The sequence below is a fragment of the Oncorhynchus kisutch genome, linkage group LG16 (genome assembly GCF_002021735.2).
Source record: "Oncorhynchus kisutch isolate 150728-3 linkage group LG16, Okis_V2, whole genome shotgun sequence".
Taxonomy (NCBI): domain Eukaryota; kingdom Metazoa; phylum Chordata; class Actinopteri; order Salmoniformes; family Salmonidae; genus Oncorhynchus; species Oncorhynchus kisutch.
In genome coordinates, this window is record NC_034189.2 from 36406980 (window position 1) to 36423259 (window position 16280).

At 43.5% G+C, this 16280-nt stretch overlaps 1 protein-coding gene across 19 annotated transcripts in view; it reads right to left on the reverse strand.

Moving 5' to 3' along the window:
• Nucleotides 1-16280, reverse strand: part of LOC109906646 (muscleblind-like protein 2a) — a 73717-nt gene that overhangs the window by 14306 nt on the left and 43131 nt on the right. For 4 of the 19 annotated variants that reach the window (XM_031792295.1, XM_031792293.1, XM_020504460.2 and 1 more), the window contains exons 3-7: nt 7982-8149; nt 7538-7741; nt 6134-6382; nt 1719-1878; nt 177-212 (exon numbers count right to left, since the gene is read on the reverse strand). In XM_031792295.1, coding sequence (XP_031648155.1) covers nt 177-212; nt 1719-1878; nt 6134-6382; nt 7538-7741; nt 7982-8149 — 817 coding nt within the window. Of the gene's footprint in view, nt 1-176; nt 213-1718; nt 1879-2353; nt 2408-6133; nt 6383-7537; nt 7745-7981; nt 8150-16280 lie in introns of all 19 variants that reach the window. The other 15 variants (XM_031792286.1, XM_031792285.1, XM_031792288.1 and 12 more) reach the window with 7 other exon arrangements.

Here is a 16280-nt window from a genome sequence, read left to right on the forward strand (position 1 = left end):
AATTTAAAGAGGCTCCATGGTGAAGTTCCCCCTAGGTACAGATCTAGGATCAGCTTCTCCTCCCCCAATCCTAACCTTAAACATTAGTGGGGACCCAAGATCAGAGTCTAGGGGCAACTTCACCCTATTCCTTTAAAAGCATAGTGAGAATGAAAAAGGGAAAGGAAGGAACCTACCAAGGCTGCTAGCTGGAGTCATGCACAAGACTGACCCTGTGTGATCATGCAGTGGAAGAGAGTGAACAGAGGGTTAAATAAGGGGAGGAGAAAAACATGTTAAAGAGGAGACAGAGATTTTGGTTGTAGCCTGGTTCCAAATCGGGTTGTACGGTATGGCATGCCATTGACCATAGGAGTCGGCAAGCGAGTACAAACAGATCTGGGACCAGGCTAGAGATTTTGGTAGCTAGCTATATAAACAACATGCCTTTAAACAAATTTCACAAGCCTGCAATTGGTATGACTGCACTGTGCAGTTTGACTCCATTTGTAGTCTTATGCCATACATTATGCCACACATCTGGCCGTGATTGGGAGTCCCATAGGGCGGTGCACAATTGGCCCAGCGTCGTCCTTGTTTGGCCGGGGTAGGCCGTCATTGCAAATAAGAATTTGTTCTTAACTGACTTACCTAGTTAAATAAAGGTTCAATTCAACAACAAAAAAAAAACAAAAAAAAGTCTGGTCTGTAAATAAATCATGAAAAAAAAAATGTTCTGGGGGGGTGGGAAGGTAAGATCACACATACTACAAATGAAACTTTTTAAGTGTCAGAGGTTTATTAGCCTCATATGTGTGTGCCATCTTGCCAACTCCTATGGTCTCTGTCACAGCAGACACATGGTGTGACAATGGCAATAGGAGCTGGCAAGACAGCACACACATTTCTGGGATCAGGCTAGAGAAGGTTAGGGGCTGGATGCTTGAACCATGCAGTGAGAACGAATCAGACCTGGGTTCAAATAGTATGTCTTCTTTCAAATTACTTTATGCGTTGGACCTGGAGTGCCAGATGGGCAGCGTTTGGACTTTTGGTTCAATAAAGCACAGCTAGAATATTCCAAGAGAAATCGTTATTAATTGAACCCATGTGTGGTGTGGACACAGCATTCTGAACATGTTTCCTACACTGGGAAAGGAGAGGAAGGGTGTAAAGGCCATGGAGGATGATAACACTAAAGAAAGGAGTAGGTAGGGAGGGATAGGGGGTTAGAGGAAGGTAGTCTCATCCACAAGAAGCTTAAAGGGATAGTTCGGGATTTTGGCAATGAATACCTTTATTTACTTCTCCAGAGTGAGATGAACTCATGGATACCATTTGTATGTCTCTGCGTCCAGTATGAAGGAAGTTAGAGGTAGTTTTGCGAGCCAATTCCAATTGCAATCTTTGAACAGGGCCCATAACAACTTGAGGAAAAGCGGTTGATCACACTGTTGGTTTAAAGAGAGACTGGCCTCAAACTTTTGGAGAAAATATGGGGAATATCCCATTTCTTCACAAGCTCACCTGGTGAAACCTTTTAAGGGTTATATACTTGAACTTTGCCCTTTGATGCTTTTATGGGGAAACGGAAAGTTAGGGAAGCTCTATCCAGCTTGTGTCTACATGCTACATGGGTGTGTATCTGTGTCCATAAATGTGTATAGGGGTGTGTGTGTGTGTGTGCCTACATGCGTCTGTGTGCAGGTGCATGTGTTGTGGGCAGGTGTACTCCCTACCTGTGGGAAAGCCACAGAAAGCCGTCTGCTGTTGCAGCTGTGCGTTGGCCAAGGCCTGCTGGTAGTGCAACATACTGGGGTGAAAGAGCGAGCTGGCCCCGTTGCTCTTCTCAAGTGCTTGTCTCTTTGGTAGGGGCTGCAGGCAGCCGTGGGGGAAAGCCTGTACGGGAGGGACGAGGAGACGTTAGATACAACGAGGCGGAGGCCTCAAAAATGACTACATTCATATGACTATTCTCTATACTATCACACTGTTTCTCTGGGTCTTTTGTGGCTACTAGCTACAAAACAGCACAAAGTTACAACAGAGAAGTCACAATGGCAACTTGGGTTTAAATAACCACATGGGGACAATAAAAGGAACTACACACAATATCTAGCAAGGCAATTATAAAACAATGATTTACAGTAACAAACAAATTGATACTTGGGAATTAACATTCTCGTTGTTATACGATCAATCAATGTAAAGCATACTAAAATAATAACTACAAGAATCATATTGGTGGATATTAATTGCATAATACAAATACTTGGACATTTAAAACAGCAAAAAGCCAAATTAAAATTATTGTGAGTTGCTACAGTACATTAAAGAAGCTACATGCAAAGCAAAAGGTGAAAGGTCAAAGTACCAGTTCTACAGTTGCCTCGAGGGGTCGCTTCATTGCTTTGGCAGTCGACTGAGTCTTTAAATAGCAGGCAGCGAGCACATGATGGCAGTGGGCCAATGGGAGTCAAGCGTATTAACATACAGGTAACAGCAAGCAGAGGTGCGTCATGGGGGACAGCATTGCATTGTGGATAGGTGAGAAGGAAAAACAAAAACAAAATAATCTGAATGCAGTATACCACATACAAAACAATAGGCATGCACATAAACAAAAAATAGTTTGCTGTTTGTTTAAAGAAACATATCACTAAAGTTCTGAATTAGTACAAAAGCAAAAAAAGCATCTCCTATAACTTTGGTTAAAAAGTTCAATAAATACAAAGATTTTCAAATGCACTTATGAAGTAAACAAACTATTTGGATTGCAGTTATTAGTTCTGTAAAGCTAGTTACGTCTTTACAAGTAAATCAGTTATCTAATCAATCTATGTATCAACATATGTTGGGGGTATTATTGATAAACAATTGACATTCAGTTGGGCCAAATCCTAACTAGAGATCTGTGCGCATAACTCAACATTTTTTCATAAATCTCCATTTGAAATCGTGATTTACGTGAAAGTTTGAGTTATGTATACAGATCTAAAAAAAGGTAGGATTCGGCCTCTTCTGTAAACACACCTGTACACTATCTGCTGTATGGAATATTGTTGGCTCTGTTTTTGGTGCTTTGGTGTGACTGGCCACCATGACAGAATAGGATGTGAGTGCAACAACCATTTCTCACAGAAAAACCCTAGTCTTTGCTCTAGCCCTTACTATTGTGTTCATAGAGCTAAAAGGACTGGATAGGTGAAAGCAATAGGAAACATATTAGAGGGCTAGGATGGAACCATCACCATCGCATAAACCTATCCAGTTCTTTTAGATATGAGAAAACAAAAAAACAAGGGGCTAAGGGAATGGGCTATACCAGGGACTAGATGTTCTCAGCAAGTGAGAGTTTCTGATCAATGTACAATGGAGAATCAAGTATTGTTGATTGGACAATGAAGGACCACATGTCTTGTTGATTGGACAATGAAGGACCACATGTCTTGTTGATTGGAATTATTAGCTTTTACAATAAAAGCAGTGTAATTTGGAACCAAAGCACATTTTATGGAGGCCATTATGACCAATGGTTTGATGAAAGATGCCCTATGGCAGACAATGGTAGAATGGACAATGTTTTGGCAGCCGGTCGGTCACATCCATTTCAGTCACGGGGTAAAATGAAATCTGATTTAGGTGGTAAAAGCAAAACTATTATTTTTCTTTCCATAACTACACTAATAAATGAGTGAACCCAAATGTGTAACTTGTTAGTGTGTGGTTAATGGGCAACTTTGTAACAATATTTGTTATTAGGAAAGTCATCACAAAATGTGGAGCTCTGTTTATTCTACATTCCTCTTTGATTATACAGTAAAAAAATATATATATATTTGCTCAATGCAATAACATTTGAAGAAGAGAAAACGTATGTTTTTTTAGCAAGGCTTCTGAATGAAACCAAATCGATGACATTGCACAAAGGAAACATCGATGGGACAACCAAGGCACTTATGATTACTAAGGCCATGCACAAGCATTTGCTTTATGTGTAGGAGAATACTAAGATTATTCGGTAACACTTTACATTAATGTACCTTTTATAAAGATATGAGATATTTTATAAAGTGTCACCGATCATTCCAAATGAATACACCTCAGATTCAGTGTTAGATTTAGACTGAAATGTTATGTTAATGGAAGCAAACGGAGGGGAGGGAAATATGACAGCCTTCAACTTGCGACACAACAGGCTATGGAAGGCAGAAATGGAGCTAAATTCAATCAAATGACACCTCGGTGTAACTGTATAGTCTAAAACTCAACACATAGCAGGATCTAACCTCCACCTGTTGTTTATAATCTTATGTACTATAAACTTGGTTCTGTCTGGGGTTTCCAGATTAACAAATCTTTGGGTAATGTAAGCTCATGATACATGTATTGTTGGTACAGTTGTGGGCACTAAAAAGTTACACAATGCATGAGCAACATGGCACTTGGTCTCCTTTTGATAGTTTGTCACAAAAATAACTGTACTATGGTACAACTTTTCAGTGCTCGTAACTGTATCTAACTTAGGACAAGAGTCTGGTTGAGTGGTTAACCCTCTCGCTTCCGGAACCATACGCTTCCCCCTTCGGGAGGGATCTAGTTTTTTTATCCTGCTAATATCCTAAAAATAATAAAATATACGAAAGTTCTCATTTATAAAAAACTAACACAGTATCTAACTTACTGTACCTTGTGCCAATACATTGTAATGGCTGTATAGTACATGATACATTTATTCAGAGGATTGCAGTGGGGAAATGCTCCCATAGAGCTCACTAAAAAGCTTTGTCCTCTGGTAAAGCATAAACCCCATCGCCCCAATATCTTATCTAAGGTCACACCAGCTTAAGGAAACAAAGCGCGAGTTGTCATTAACTCATAATCATGTCTTCTGCACTGGATGACGTGTGTTTTCCTATTGTTTTGTGTCCTTTAGGGTGTCATTTAAACCCTAACTGTGCTCAAGTCATCTTTTCACCCAGTATCAGTGGAGGTGCGTGCGGTTGGGGTTTTAGAGAGCAAGCAGCGATGGAGGAGCAAGCTGATGAGACGAAAAGCATGCTGGACGATGCCATGGAATCAGACAGCAGCGCGAGAGCAGTGACAGCAGTGTGAGTGGCAGCGGGCAAGACAGAGCCAAGTCTACTCATTCAACAGCCACTGACTCGGACCAATGTTGACAAAGAGTATAGAGAGGGGGGAGGGAGGGTCACAGTCAAGTGAAAGTCCTATTACCAAAACCTGCCTGCCTCTCTGCCTGCCTGCTTCTCTGAAGGGGGAGGGTCCAATAATGATGGAGTGGATCAATGACCAACCAGAGCCCTAATGTCAGTTTGGCCTCGCATTCTCACCCATCTCTCTTGATTCAATTTGTACTGATCTACAGAGAGCTACACTTATCATTGAGAGGAGGGAGGGCATTGTCTTTGTTTGTATGATCAAGGGCGAATAAAAGAGCTCCTAGCCTGAAGCTAATAATAGACTGCGTCCCAAACGGCACTCTATTCCCTATATAGTCCACTACTTTTGAACAGAGGGCTCTGGTAAAAAGTAGTGCACGATATAGGGAATAGAAACCATTTAGGACGCAACCATAGACTGTTGAGGTCGTGATATACATTCGCTTTACCTTCTCTAAAGCCTGATAACTATAGAGCCTTTACAATGACCTGAGTGTGGGTTGAGTGGTCACATTTACGTGAATTGTATAGAAGCATCCATAATAGTATTCTAGGAAGGTGGTATATCAACTGTATGGAAAAATAAAGCAGTGCTCCACATTTTATGTACTTGTGTTATTTTCTAGATGTGTAAAGTAGAATATTTAAAGATTCTAGTGTGTGTACTTTACAAAACTAGTTGTCTATAGTTGATTACATATTATAAACATTAGAAATGATATTTTTTGATCTGGCCCTTTGTCAGGTATGCTGTCTGACATTGCTGGGGCTACAAAAGTCTTGTAACTTTCCCAAAAGTCCAAGGTTTTCCAGAAATTACAGTTCAAGGATTCCCTCCTGACTTCAGGAATATTTCAACCAGGATTTCTGGAAAACCAGGGAATTTGGAAAAGTTAGCAGATTTTTGAAACCTACTTTAGTGCGTGTGCTGTGCTCATTACTCTACAGGCTGTGAGGGTGGCGGAGGGTCTCACCATGGCAGCAGCTTGCGCGGCCACGGCCGTCTGGTTGGCCTGATGCTGCGCAGCCTTGATCTTGGCCTGCAGGTGGGCCGGCGGGTGGAAGTACTTGCACTTCTCCCGGGAGCAGCGTGACTTGATGTAGTCCATGCACACGGTCACTGTGTTGTCACTAGTGTCAATCATAGGGCTGTCGCTGGGGTGAGCGAAGCGGCAGTCCGTCTCGCCACGTGCGCAGTTGCCCCGCTGGAACTCCCGGCACACCTGGGGAGGAGGGTGGGGTGCACACGGACAAACAGACATGCACACGGACATACATGGACAGACACACGCATAATCACACACACACACACACAAATGGACAGAAATGCACAGTGACAGACAGACAGACAGACAGACAAATATTAGCTTAATATATCATACAATATAATACACATACCAATAACATATCAACAACTTATCATTATGTTTATAACTATGGGCTGAATAATGAACAGACTGAGATGTTAATCTATTCAAAGCCTGGGCGTAGTCAATCAGAGGGGGCTTCACTCACAGCCTGGGATGTAAAACATAACACCGCACACTCACTAAGTGTGGGGAGAGCACGCACGCACGAGCACGCAAACACACACACACGCAAAGACACACAAAGCATGGAGAGAACACACACAAACATGCAGAAGGCGGTAAACAGTCTCACTTAGTGTGGGAGTATCCCCATTCCTCAGTGGAACATGGCCTCTCATTAGCAACCACATCGCTCTGTTGCTAAGTGACGGTACTTTGAGGAAAACACACAATACACCTACACTCTCAGGTCTGTCTGTGCTTGCCATCCTTCCAAGGCTATTCTTTGTTTTCATTAACTCACAATTGCCTTGGTGCTTTGTTGTGGTATAAACAAACCCCCCATTGAAATAATCTCATCTATCTTAAGTAGATTTTTAAAATATATATTTTTTTAATTTAACTAGTCAGTTTAAGAACAAATGATTATTTACAACCACTAGGCTACCTGCCGCACCGTTAATCAACGGTGAGGTATAGAATTCTGTTGGCCAGCGCTCAAGTTCTTAAAGTGATCTATTCTTTTAAAGTAAAGGTGTTTGGAAAGGGAGTATGTAAAATATAAGTTTTACATCTCTGATAGTTAGGACTAGGGAAAATAAGATCTGTGATAAGGGGTAACTTCCACCTCAACCTAGGTGGGTAAGGATGGTGTCGTAAGATAATTATGGAGAGGCTTTCCCAACCCGCTCGAAGGGCAAACTCTTGATTCCTCGTATCGTGACTGCCCAGAGGCCGGCTCTCCCAACTCCTGGTATTGTACTTGGTTAGTTTGTGATGTCTCCTAACTGCTAATATACTTCAATATACTATGACTTCTGGTATTGTTATTGGTTGGTGGTGGTGTACCTCCAGCTTGTCCGTGCGTAGAAGCTTCTGGTTGGAGGAGGAGCTCTGCATGGAGCAGGGAGGGCTGCCGGGGACGATGATACTCTGGGTGCTGGGCTGGAGCATCTCGGTGGGCATCATGCCCATGCTGTGGGTCATGTGGGTCAGGTAGGGAGCGTAGCTCAGCCCCGGGCTGGAGCCCAGCCCCTGGCTAATAGGAAACGACTGCTACCGAGAAATAGGGGGCGAGATGGGAGACCGAGAGGGACAGAAATGTTAAAGGGGTGAGAGAGAGAGAGAGAGACGGCAGGGGGAGAGAAAGGCAGAGAGAAAAGAGGTTGGATGGAGGAAGAGAAAGGGAGAGATCCCAAAAGTTAGAGTAAGAAGAGAGAGAGAGAAAAGAGAGGAGAGAAATAAACAATTGTACACATCAGGGGTAGTAATGCCTAGTAGTCCGTTACTCACCATGGTAGGCTGCATGGTCGTGCCAGGGAACATGAAAGGCATCTGTTGAGCCAACATGGCTGCTGCAGTCTTCTGTTGTATGAGGTTGTTGCGGCCGTTGATCTCCAGCTGGGTCTTCAGGTGGGCCGGGGGGTGGAGGTATTTGCAGTTCTCCCGCGTACATCGGCCCTGAAAAAAAATACAATAAAAAAAATATGGTCAGAGGTGAGGTTAGGCATATGGTCAGAGGTGAGGTTAGGCATATGGTCAGAGGTGAGGTTAGGCATATGGTCAGAGGTGAGGTTAGGCATATGGTCAGAGGTGAGGTTAGGCATATGGTCAGAGGTGAGGTTAGGCATATGGTCAGAGGTGAGGCATATGCAGACATTCTTCAATACATTGAATACTGAGGGGCACATTGATATTCACAGCTGATGCTTTTGCAGCGGCTAATGGGGATCCTAATATCAAATGACGAGGAGTTGGGCGTATTGACCTCAGCAGCCCAGTGGAGCTGCGAGTAGCAAGCTCAGAGGTTTGCGCTTGATGGCTAGCTGCTTCAATAAAGGATCTTTAACACCTTACAATGTGTGGCTTTGGCTTCAATGTGTGTTAGCAAGATAATGACGCCAAAGATAGAACAAGGCGCCAGATGCTTCACCAGATGTATAAATCTGAAGCATCCGGTATCCATCTCCTGCTGTTGAAACACCTCACCTCAACACCATCAGGCAGTAAGGGAAGAGCAGTGACCCAATTATCAATGCCCCAGTCACAGGTCTATGCTGAAATAGGACAGCCTCCCTAACAGTCCACTGACAAACAAGCATACAGCCAGCCGCTCTCCATGCGCACGCTGCCTAGCTGGCTCTGACCCCCAAAATAGTTCCACTGTGGTTACTACTGCAGTATGCTAACAATATTGTATGGTGTGCAGTAAATGTTAGGATGAGCCTAATGATGACCTTAGACGTGCTTTGCTTGTGATTATTTTGGATTGAGCCGCTAAACATTCCCTAAATGAAGGCTGAAGGGATCTGTGTTGCCAGTGGTGTCATGTCCATACGGGGCAAAGGCACGTGCTCCCTCAGATTTGTCATGTTTTAACATTCTCAGATGTTAAATTACAATTTTTTATTTTATTTTTAAGCCCACAGATATTTTTTGAAATAATTATGATACTATCAGTGGTATTTTGAGGAAGGTGCCCACTGACTGGACCAGGCAAAGAGTACCCCCCCACACCCCATTCCCCCTAGTAAGTGGTTCCTTCCAAGGTGCACAGAGCAAAGGGATGCCTAGGCAAGACACTAGATACTCAATGGAGGAGGAGATAGGGAGTAGAGTGACACACACAGCATTTGTCTAGTCATTCCTTCGCAAAACTTCGTAAAACAAATGTTTTGTTGTGTCTCTGCAACACTAGCCACAAAGCAGTTTTATGAAGTTGGCTTTAGCTAGCTAGATTGGGAACCTAACTTCATAACTAGCTATAAATCAAGTCAGAGTAGCTTTTCTAACTATCTTAGTTGGCATGTCTGCTGGCAAGGTTGCATAATGATTATCGCTCTAGATTGCAGGGGGGAAAAAGCCGTTTCAGATGTTTGAAAAATTAAGTACCAAATAATGGGTACATGACGCCTCTGCTTTTAGCCAAGGCAACATGCTGCTGCTCCAGTTTCAACTTCCACCTGACTGTGCTGCTGCTCTAGTTTCAACTGTTCTGCCTTATTATTATTCGACCATGCTGGTCATTTATGAACATTGAACATCTTGACCATGTTCTGTTATAATCTCCACCCGGCACAGCCAGAAGAGGACTGGCCACCCCACATAGCCTGGTTCCTCTCTAGGTTTCTTCCTAGGTATTGGCCTTTCTAGGGAGTTTTTCCTAGCCACCGTGCTTCTACACCTGCATTGCTTGCTGTTTGGGGTTTTAGGCTGGGTTTCTGTACAGCACTTTGAGATATCAGCTGATGTACGAAGGGCTATATAAATAAATTTGATTTGATTTGATTTGATTTGATTTGATGTCAGAGAAGATGAAGTGGACCGCATTCTTGATGACCGAATATTTTTCTTGACATCACATGTCAACTCTATAAGGGTGGTTGTAAATCTGAACCACGCTTTATTTATGGTTCCCCCGTTTCAACATCCAGATTATTGTTCTGGTCACGAACATGAGCGGACCTTTATTCAATGAGGGGTTATTTGACCCCGGGGAGTCCGCAGAACAAATAACGTGTAATCACGCTGGTCAGCCGGGTGTTGTCTTCCCGAGGCAAAATTAGAAACCTGATGAAAAGTGCTTGTTTTTTACCCCACTGTGATAAAAAAGCACCAGTGAGAGCATCAAACTGAGAGCAGGCATTCACACTGATTTGGGACAGGAAGTTGGACATAGAAGGCCAACCCCGAACTGAGCCCAACAAAGCTGTATGTGTGAAGGTATGCCTTATTTATGTAAGAAACTAGCTATAGCTAGATATAATACTAAACCCATCATACAATCATCTCTAAGACAAGTCTGGGGCAAAGGAGGCTACACTGTTAAAAACAAACACTGATAGTTATCTATCATCATGGGATTAATGCAGAGTTATTTTTTTGCGTCGGTGGATAAAACATGATTGTGTTCCTTTTACATCAGGCCTATCATCCTTCAAATAACTAATATTTCAGGATATGAACATAATTTTCCCTAGTGGTGGGGCACAGAGGTCTTGGTTTAGTGTGGGGGAAGTCAAGTCACCCGTCGGATGGGGTGCCACAGGGCTGCACTCTACGCTCCTTTCAGTTTCTACAGATGGTTCGTGCCAGTGCTGCACTGTACTCCTTCTCAGTTTCTCCACTGGCGCAGGATATCCCTCCTCCTCCTCTCCACTCCATCCCCAGCCAAAGAATAATGTTATCGCTGTGCCTCGCAGCCAAGAGCCTGAGAGGTGTCAAAACCAATCAGAGCCTCTCTCACTGACGCCGCTCTAGGCAGACAGACTCCATGGCGACTGCTGGGAGGGGAAGAGTGATGGGGGATGCGGTGCTGCTGAGCTTTGGATGCCTTCCCTGTGACTGTGAGGATGGCTTGAAGGGCATTAGAGAGTGCTGTGACCCCTGACAATCACACGCATGAGTAGGGCTGTGACCACCTTGACCAAACCCCAGAACCTAGTTATAGCCTATTTTCTGTGGTCAGGGAAAAACTCAGAAAATCCTGGGTTGCTTGCTTAGAAACAAGCCACATGACAACAATGCTTTCTTTGTGACATTTTGCTGCCAATGTCGTGATTGATTCAATGCATTCGGTGCCAGTTTAGAGCATCGTTACTCACCATTTGAGGGAGGAGTTAAGCAGCCTTAAAAACACTTGGGGAGAGTGTTTCATTTGACACATTAGAAAGGAGGGGGTTATATTCATAAGTGTGTGGCACAGCGGTCAATATGCTCTCCCTCCACATTACTTTACTTCTGCTTATTAGCATTGACGGAGCGGTGTAAATTTTAACAAGCATTATTAAATGATAATCACAGGGTCCTTTTCACTCAGGTACTAATTAACTTACAGCCCACTGGCTCTCTAAGTCACAGCGATGCTGGCTAGAACACTTATGCAGTAAGTACACGTGAGATGACGCAAGCAGGGTCGGTCTGTTCAGAGGGAGTCGTGCCACTGACTCTGCAGATAAGAGACAACTAGAGGAGCGTTTCTGGCTGGCTCCGCTCTCTGAGCAGAGCTGCCGGAGAGCGCCCCGGAGCGTTCCTCGTGTAACAATGACAGTGCTAAAAAGCTGCCCGTCTCAGATGATGAAAAACTGAGCGAGAGGCTGTCATTAGAGCCCGAGTCAGATGTTATCTTGCCCAGCGGGGGAATAGAGAGAGGCCTGTTGTCTTAACCACCCACACTGACGGAGCAAGAATTTATTCATCCTCACCATCGCATCGGAGCACGCATTTATGAAAAGGGGCTTTTGAAACCTGAGGCACATGATTACCCCTTTAAAACAAGCCCATTTCAGACGCTACATCGTTCAGCTGTAATGACACAGTGGATCCCTTCTGATAGCTGGGTCTGTCTCAAAATTTCAGCACAAAGTCAAGGATCTATGCATCTAGCTAACTTGTGATACTAGGCCTAATAATATAATAGGGTTAAGAAGATAATTATCTCTTCGGGGTTTGAAAAGCGATGACAATGAGGCCGGGAGTATAATACTAATAAATGCTGGCCCCTTTTTTACATATTTAACCACAGGACCGAGCTTTCTTGCCACCCACTTTTAAAATGATGGCTCTAGGGAGACTAAACCTTCCTTTTTCTACCCAGTTAGCGGTCCACCTTTCCCTAACCAACTGAGTTTCTATGAACAGCCCATGTACATTAGATTAATCCCAGGGGGACGCAGATGAACGTTTGTAATTTCATGAACAGATTAGGATTATGCTCACTTAACCCATTTAGGCCCGTCCCCTTGGAGGCTAATTACACCAATTAATTGCCCATGTGAATCCAAAGTCTTTAACACCGAGAAATTGGGGGTTTCACATGCATGTTGTGATCGAATCATGGCAAGTCATTCAATCATGGTAGCACTTTTCCCTTGTCATATTGGGGTAGTCAAACGGAGCCAAAGTTGTTTCCCTCAAGAATCTCAATAATAAACTAGCCTAGTTAGTCTCTTCCCACAGCTGCTGTGAGTTTGGGGCAAGCAAGACTACGAGTACACTGTATGATGCCTGGTGTAGCTATACCATTGTGCTACATTACCAAAACCAGACACGGCTGCCCTCGAAGAGGCCTTGGTGAGGAGGGAAAAACATGTACCCTTAAGGCAACACTGTGGCTAACTGCTGCTGTACTGGCATGGCCCCGCCTGCCTAGAAAAAAAAATACCTCCGACCCTCCCCACCTTCTCAATCAGCTGTGCACTGAATCGAGACAGTGATGACTGCGTGTCTGTGGGTGGCACAGCACAGAGGGCCGCAGAACGGCGATTCAGTTGAGGCCTCCGCTAACTACTGGCCATTTACATTTTCCTTTCAATGGGGCTCTATTCTGCCTCGCCCCGAGGTTCACCATCCCTTGAGCCGACAGAGGTGCAAAAAAAATAAATTCTAAAGTAAAGCTAGACCCTAATTCAGGGAAGGCTGGGTGGCATGGCGGCCCCTCTCGTTATGTGGGTGGTAGGGGTTCAAAGCCCCCCCTCCTCTCAGTCCATCATTCAAACTCTTGCTCGCATACATAAATCGGTACTGGTACTCCTTGTGTATATCCATGTTATTTTCTACTCCCTATGTATATCCATGTTATTTTCTACTCCCTATGTATATCCATGTTATTTTCTACTCCCTATGTATAGCCATGTTATTTTCTACTCCCTATGTATATCCATGTTATAGCATGTTATTTTCTACTCCCTATGTATAGCCATGTTATTTTCTACTCCCTATGTATAGCCATGTTATTTTCTACTCCCTATGTATAGCCATGTTATTTTCTACTCCCTATGTATAGCCATGTTATTTTCTACTCCCTATGTATAGCCATGTTATTTTCTACTCCCTATGTATAGCCATGTTATTTTCTACTCCCTATGTATAGCCATGTTATTTTCTACTCCCTATGTATAGCCATGTTATTTTCTACTCCCTATGTATAGCCATGCTATTTTCTACTCCCTATGTATAGCCATGCTATTTTCTACTCCCTATGTATATCCATGTTATTTTCTACTCCCTATGTATATCCATGTTATTTTCTACTCCCTATGTATAGCCATGTTATTTTCTACTCCCTATGTATAGCCATGTTATTTTCTACTCCCTATGTATAGCCATGTTATTTTCTACTCCCTATGTATAGCCATGTTATTTTCTACTCCCTATGTATAGCCATGTTATTTTCTACTCCCTATGTATAGCCATGTTATTTTCTACTCCCTATGTATAGCCATGTTATTTTCTACTCCCTATGTATAGCCATGTTATTTTCTACTCCCTATGTATAGCCATGTTATTTTCTACTCCCTATGTATAGCCATGTTATTTTCTACTCCCTATGTATAGCCATGTTATTTTCTACTCCCTATGTATAGCCATGCTATTTTCTACTCCCTATGTATGGCCATGTTATTTTCTACTCCCTATGTATAGCCATGTTATTTTCTACTCCCTATGTATAGCCATGTTATTTTCTACTCCCTATGTATAGCCATGCTATTTTCTACTCCCTATGTATAGCCATGTTATTTTCTACTCCCTATGTATAGCCATGTTATTTTCTACTCCCTATGTATATCCATGTTATTTTCTACTCCCTATGTATAGCCATGTTATTTTCTACTCCCTATGTATAGCCATGTTATTTTCTACTCCCTATGTATAGCCATGTTATTTTCTACTCCCTATGTATAGCCATGTTATTTTCTACTCCCTATGTATATAATTTATAATATAATTGTTGAAATAATGACCTGTAAGTAAGCATTTCACTATTAGTCTAGTTTACACTTGTTGTTTACAAGGCATGTGACAAATTCAATTAAATTAGATATACATGACTTCAGGGAGAGAGATTATGTTGGTGAATGAGAGGGGGCTTTAGTTATGGAGGGAAGTGGTGGGGTTCTCGCTCTCTTTGTGTGACTAGGGTCAGACACAAGCTACTCATTCACCCTCAGGAGAAAGGCACTGTACAGGGTTCGCATAGCTGAAACCCACATTATGACATTATCACCATCCTGACAGCTCGACAGCCAGGATCGATGGCCTTTTGGAGAAGAGTGACAGACGAGAAGGCCAATAAGACTTAATGTCAGTTCAATCAAGGGAGAAGAGTCGTGGGGGGGAATAAAAAAATGAGGCACTGGTGAGACATAGTGGAACGCCGCGGGCTAGGCTTCTCTCTGTATGGTACAGTTAATGCGCTAAACATTATTTCTTCATGCCTTTGCGTTTCCAGAGACATCCACCACAACTCATTGAGATGACGCCACCTCCGGAGAAACTCTGACAACACAAAGTCCTTTCTCTTTATCCGTTTGTCCTTCTCCCCGACGACGACTTTGCTCACTGTGAAAACTGACACTAATTTCTCTGACAAGAAGCAGGGAATATCTGTAATCCCTTTACACCATATCAGAGGGGCTTGTGTCTCCACTGACCTGGTGGCCTCTTTTCCTCTCAGTCACTCTCCCTCTCTTCGTCTTTCTCGCTCTAGGTCTCGCTCTCCATCTCTCAGTCCCTCTCTGGGCATTAATGGCTGCTGGCATGTCAACCTTATTCCCAGTCAGGTGCGACATTTAAGCAAAACCTCATGCAATGAGAACCCAACAGGATGGGCACTTAGGGAACACGTTAAGGCCCAGAAAAAGCAGGTCCTGACACCACTCTGGAAGAAAGCAGAAGGGTTCTCGTTGCTGGATGCACACAGACAGGAGGTCCCTTCATCCTCCTTAGTGGTAGTAGTGTCCCTTTCCGGTGCCCTATTCCACTCAAGCCCACTGTAACAGGTTCACCTTAGCCATGAATACTACTCAAGGTGCCATGACATCCGTAAGCAGTACTGGGCACCATAGCTGCAAATGGCTCTCATGTTGAGGCATTCAACTCCACGCACACAGGTCTTCTAAAAGGAAATAAGCACTAATTGAAATGCTGTACTTTAAAATACTGAAATTATATCCTATGGCTTTTAATCGTGACATTTGAGAAGATGAACTATACCTATTAGCATTTCCTTTAACGTAAGAGTTTCTTACACCATAGAAATAGTCAAAAGTACAAATCGAAGAAAAAACGGTAGATATATCTGTAACAAACCTTGCCCATTTTGTATTGGCCTACATGTCTGGCGAGTCTCATCATAAGGCTATTATGCGACAACACAAATGAGAGCCACCATTAACAAAAATAAATTATGGAACAAAGGCCTGTTTTTGCTTTTTGTCACACACACGTCTCCCGTTGCATTCACGCGCTGCCTACTAGATTACAGCGTTGTCTCGGCGGTAATTACATATGCCTTTGTTTGAACACCCGTAATCCTAGAGATGGGCGAGCGGTGCTACGGCTGACACGCCTGAGATTACCCCAGGAGTGTGGCAAAGAGCCTCCTAAGCCTCCTGGCTTTCCACTACAGAGGAGAGAGGAGCGAGAAAGAGGGAGGGAGGGAGGGAGGGAGAGTGAGTGAGAAAGATAGGTGATAATACCCCCCTCCTGTTCTCTCAGACGCAGACACAGTGTCATCTGTGTAGGGACACTCCTCAGCAGGGGTCCCTCTCCCACGGGCCCACACACAAAACACACACACTCCCAAAAACAC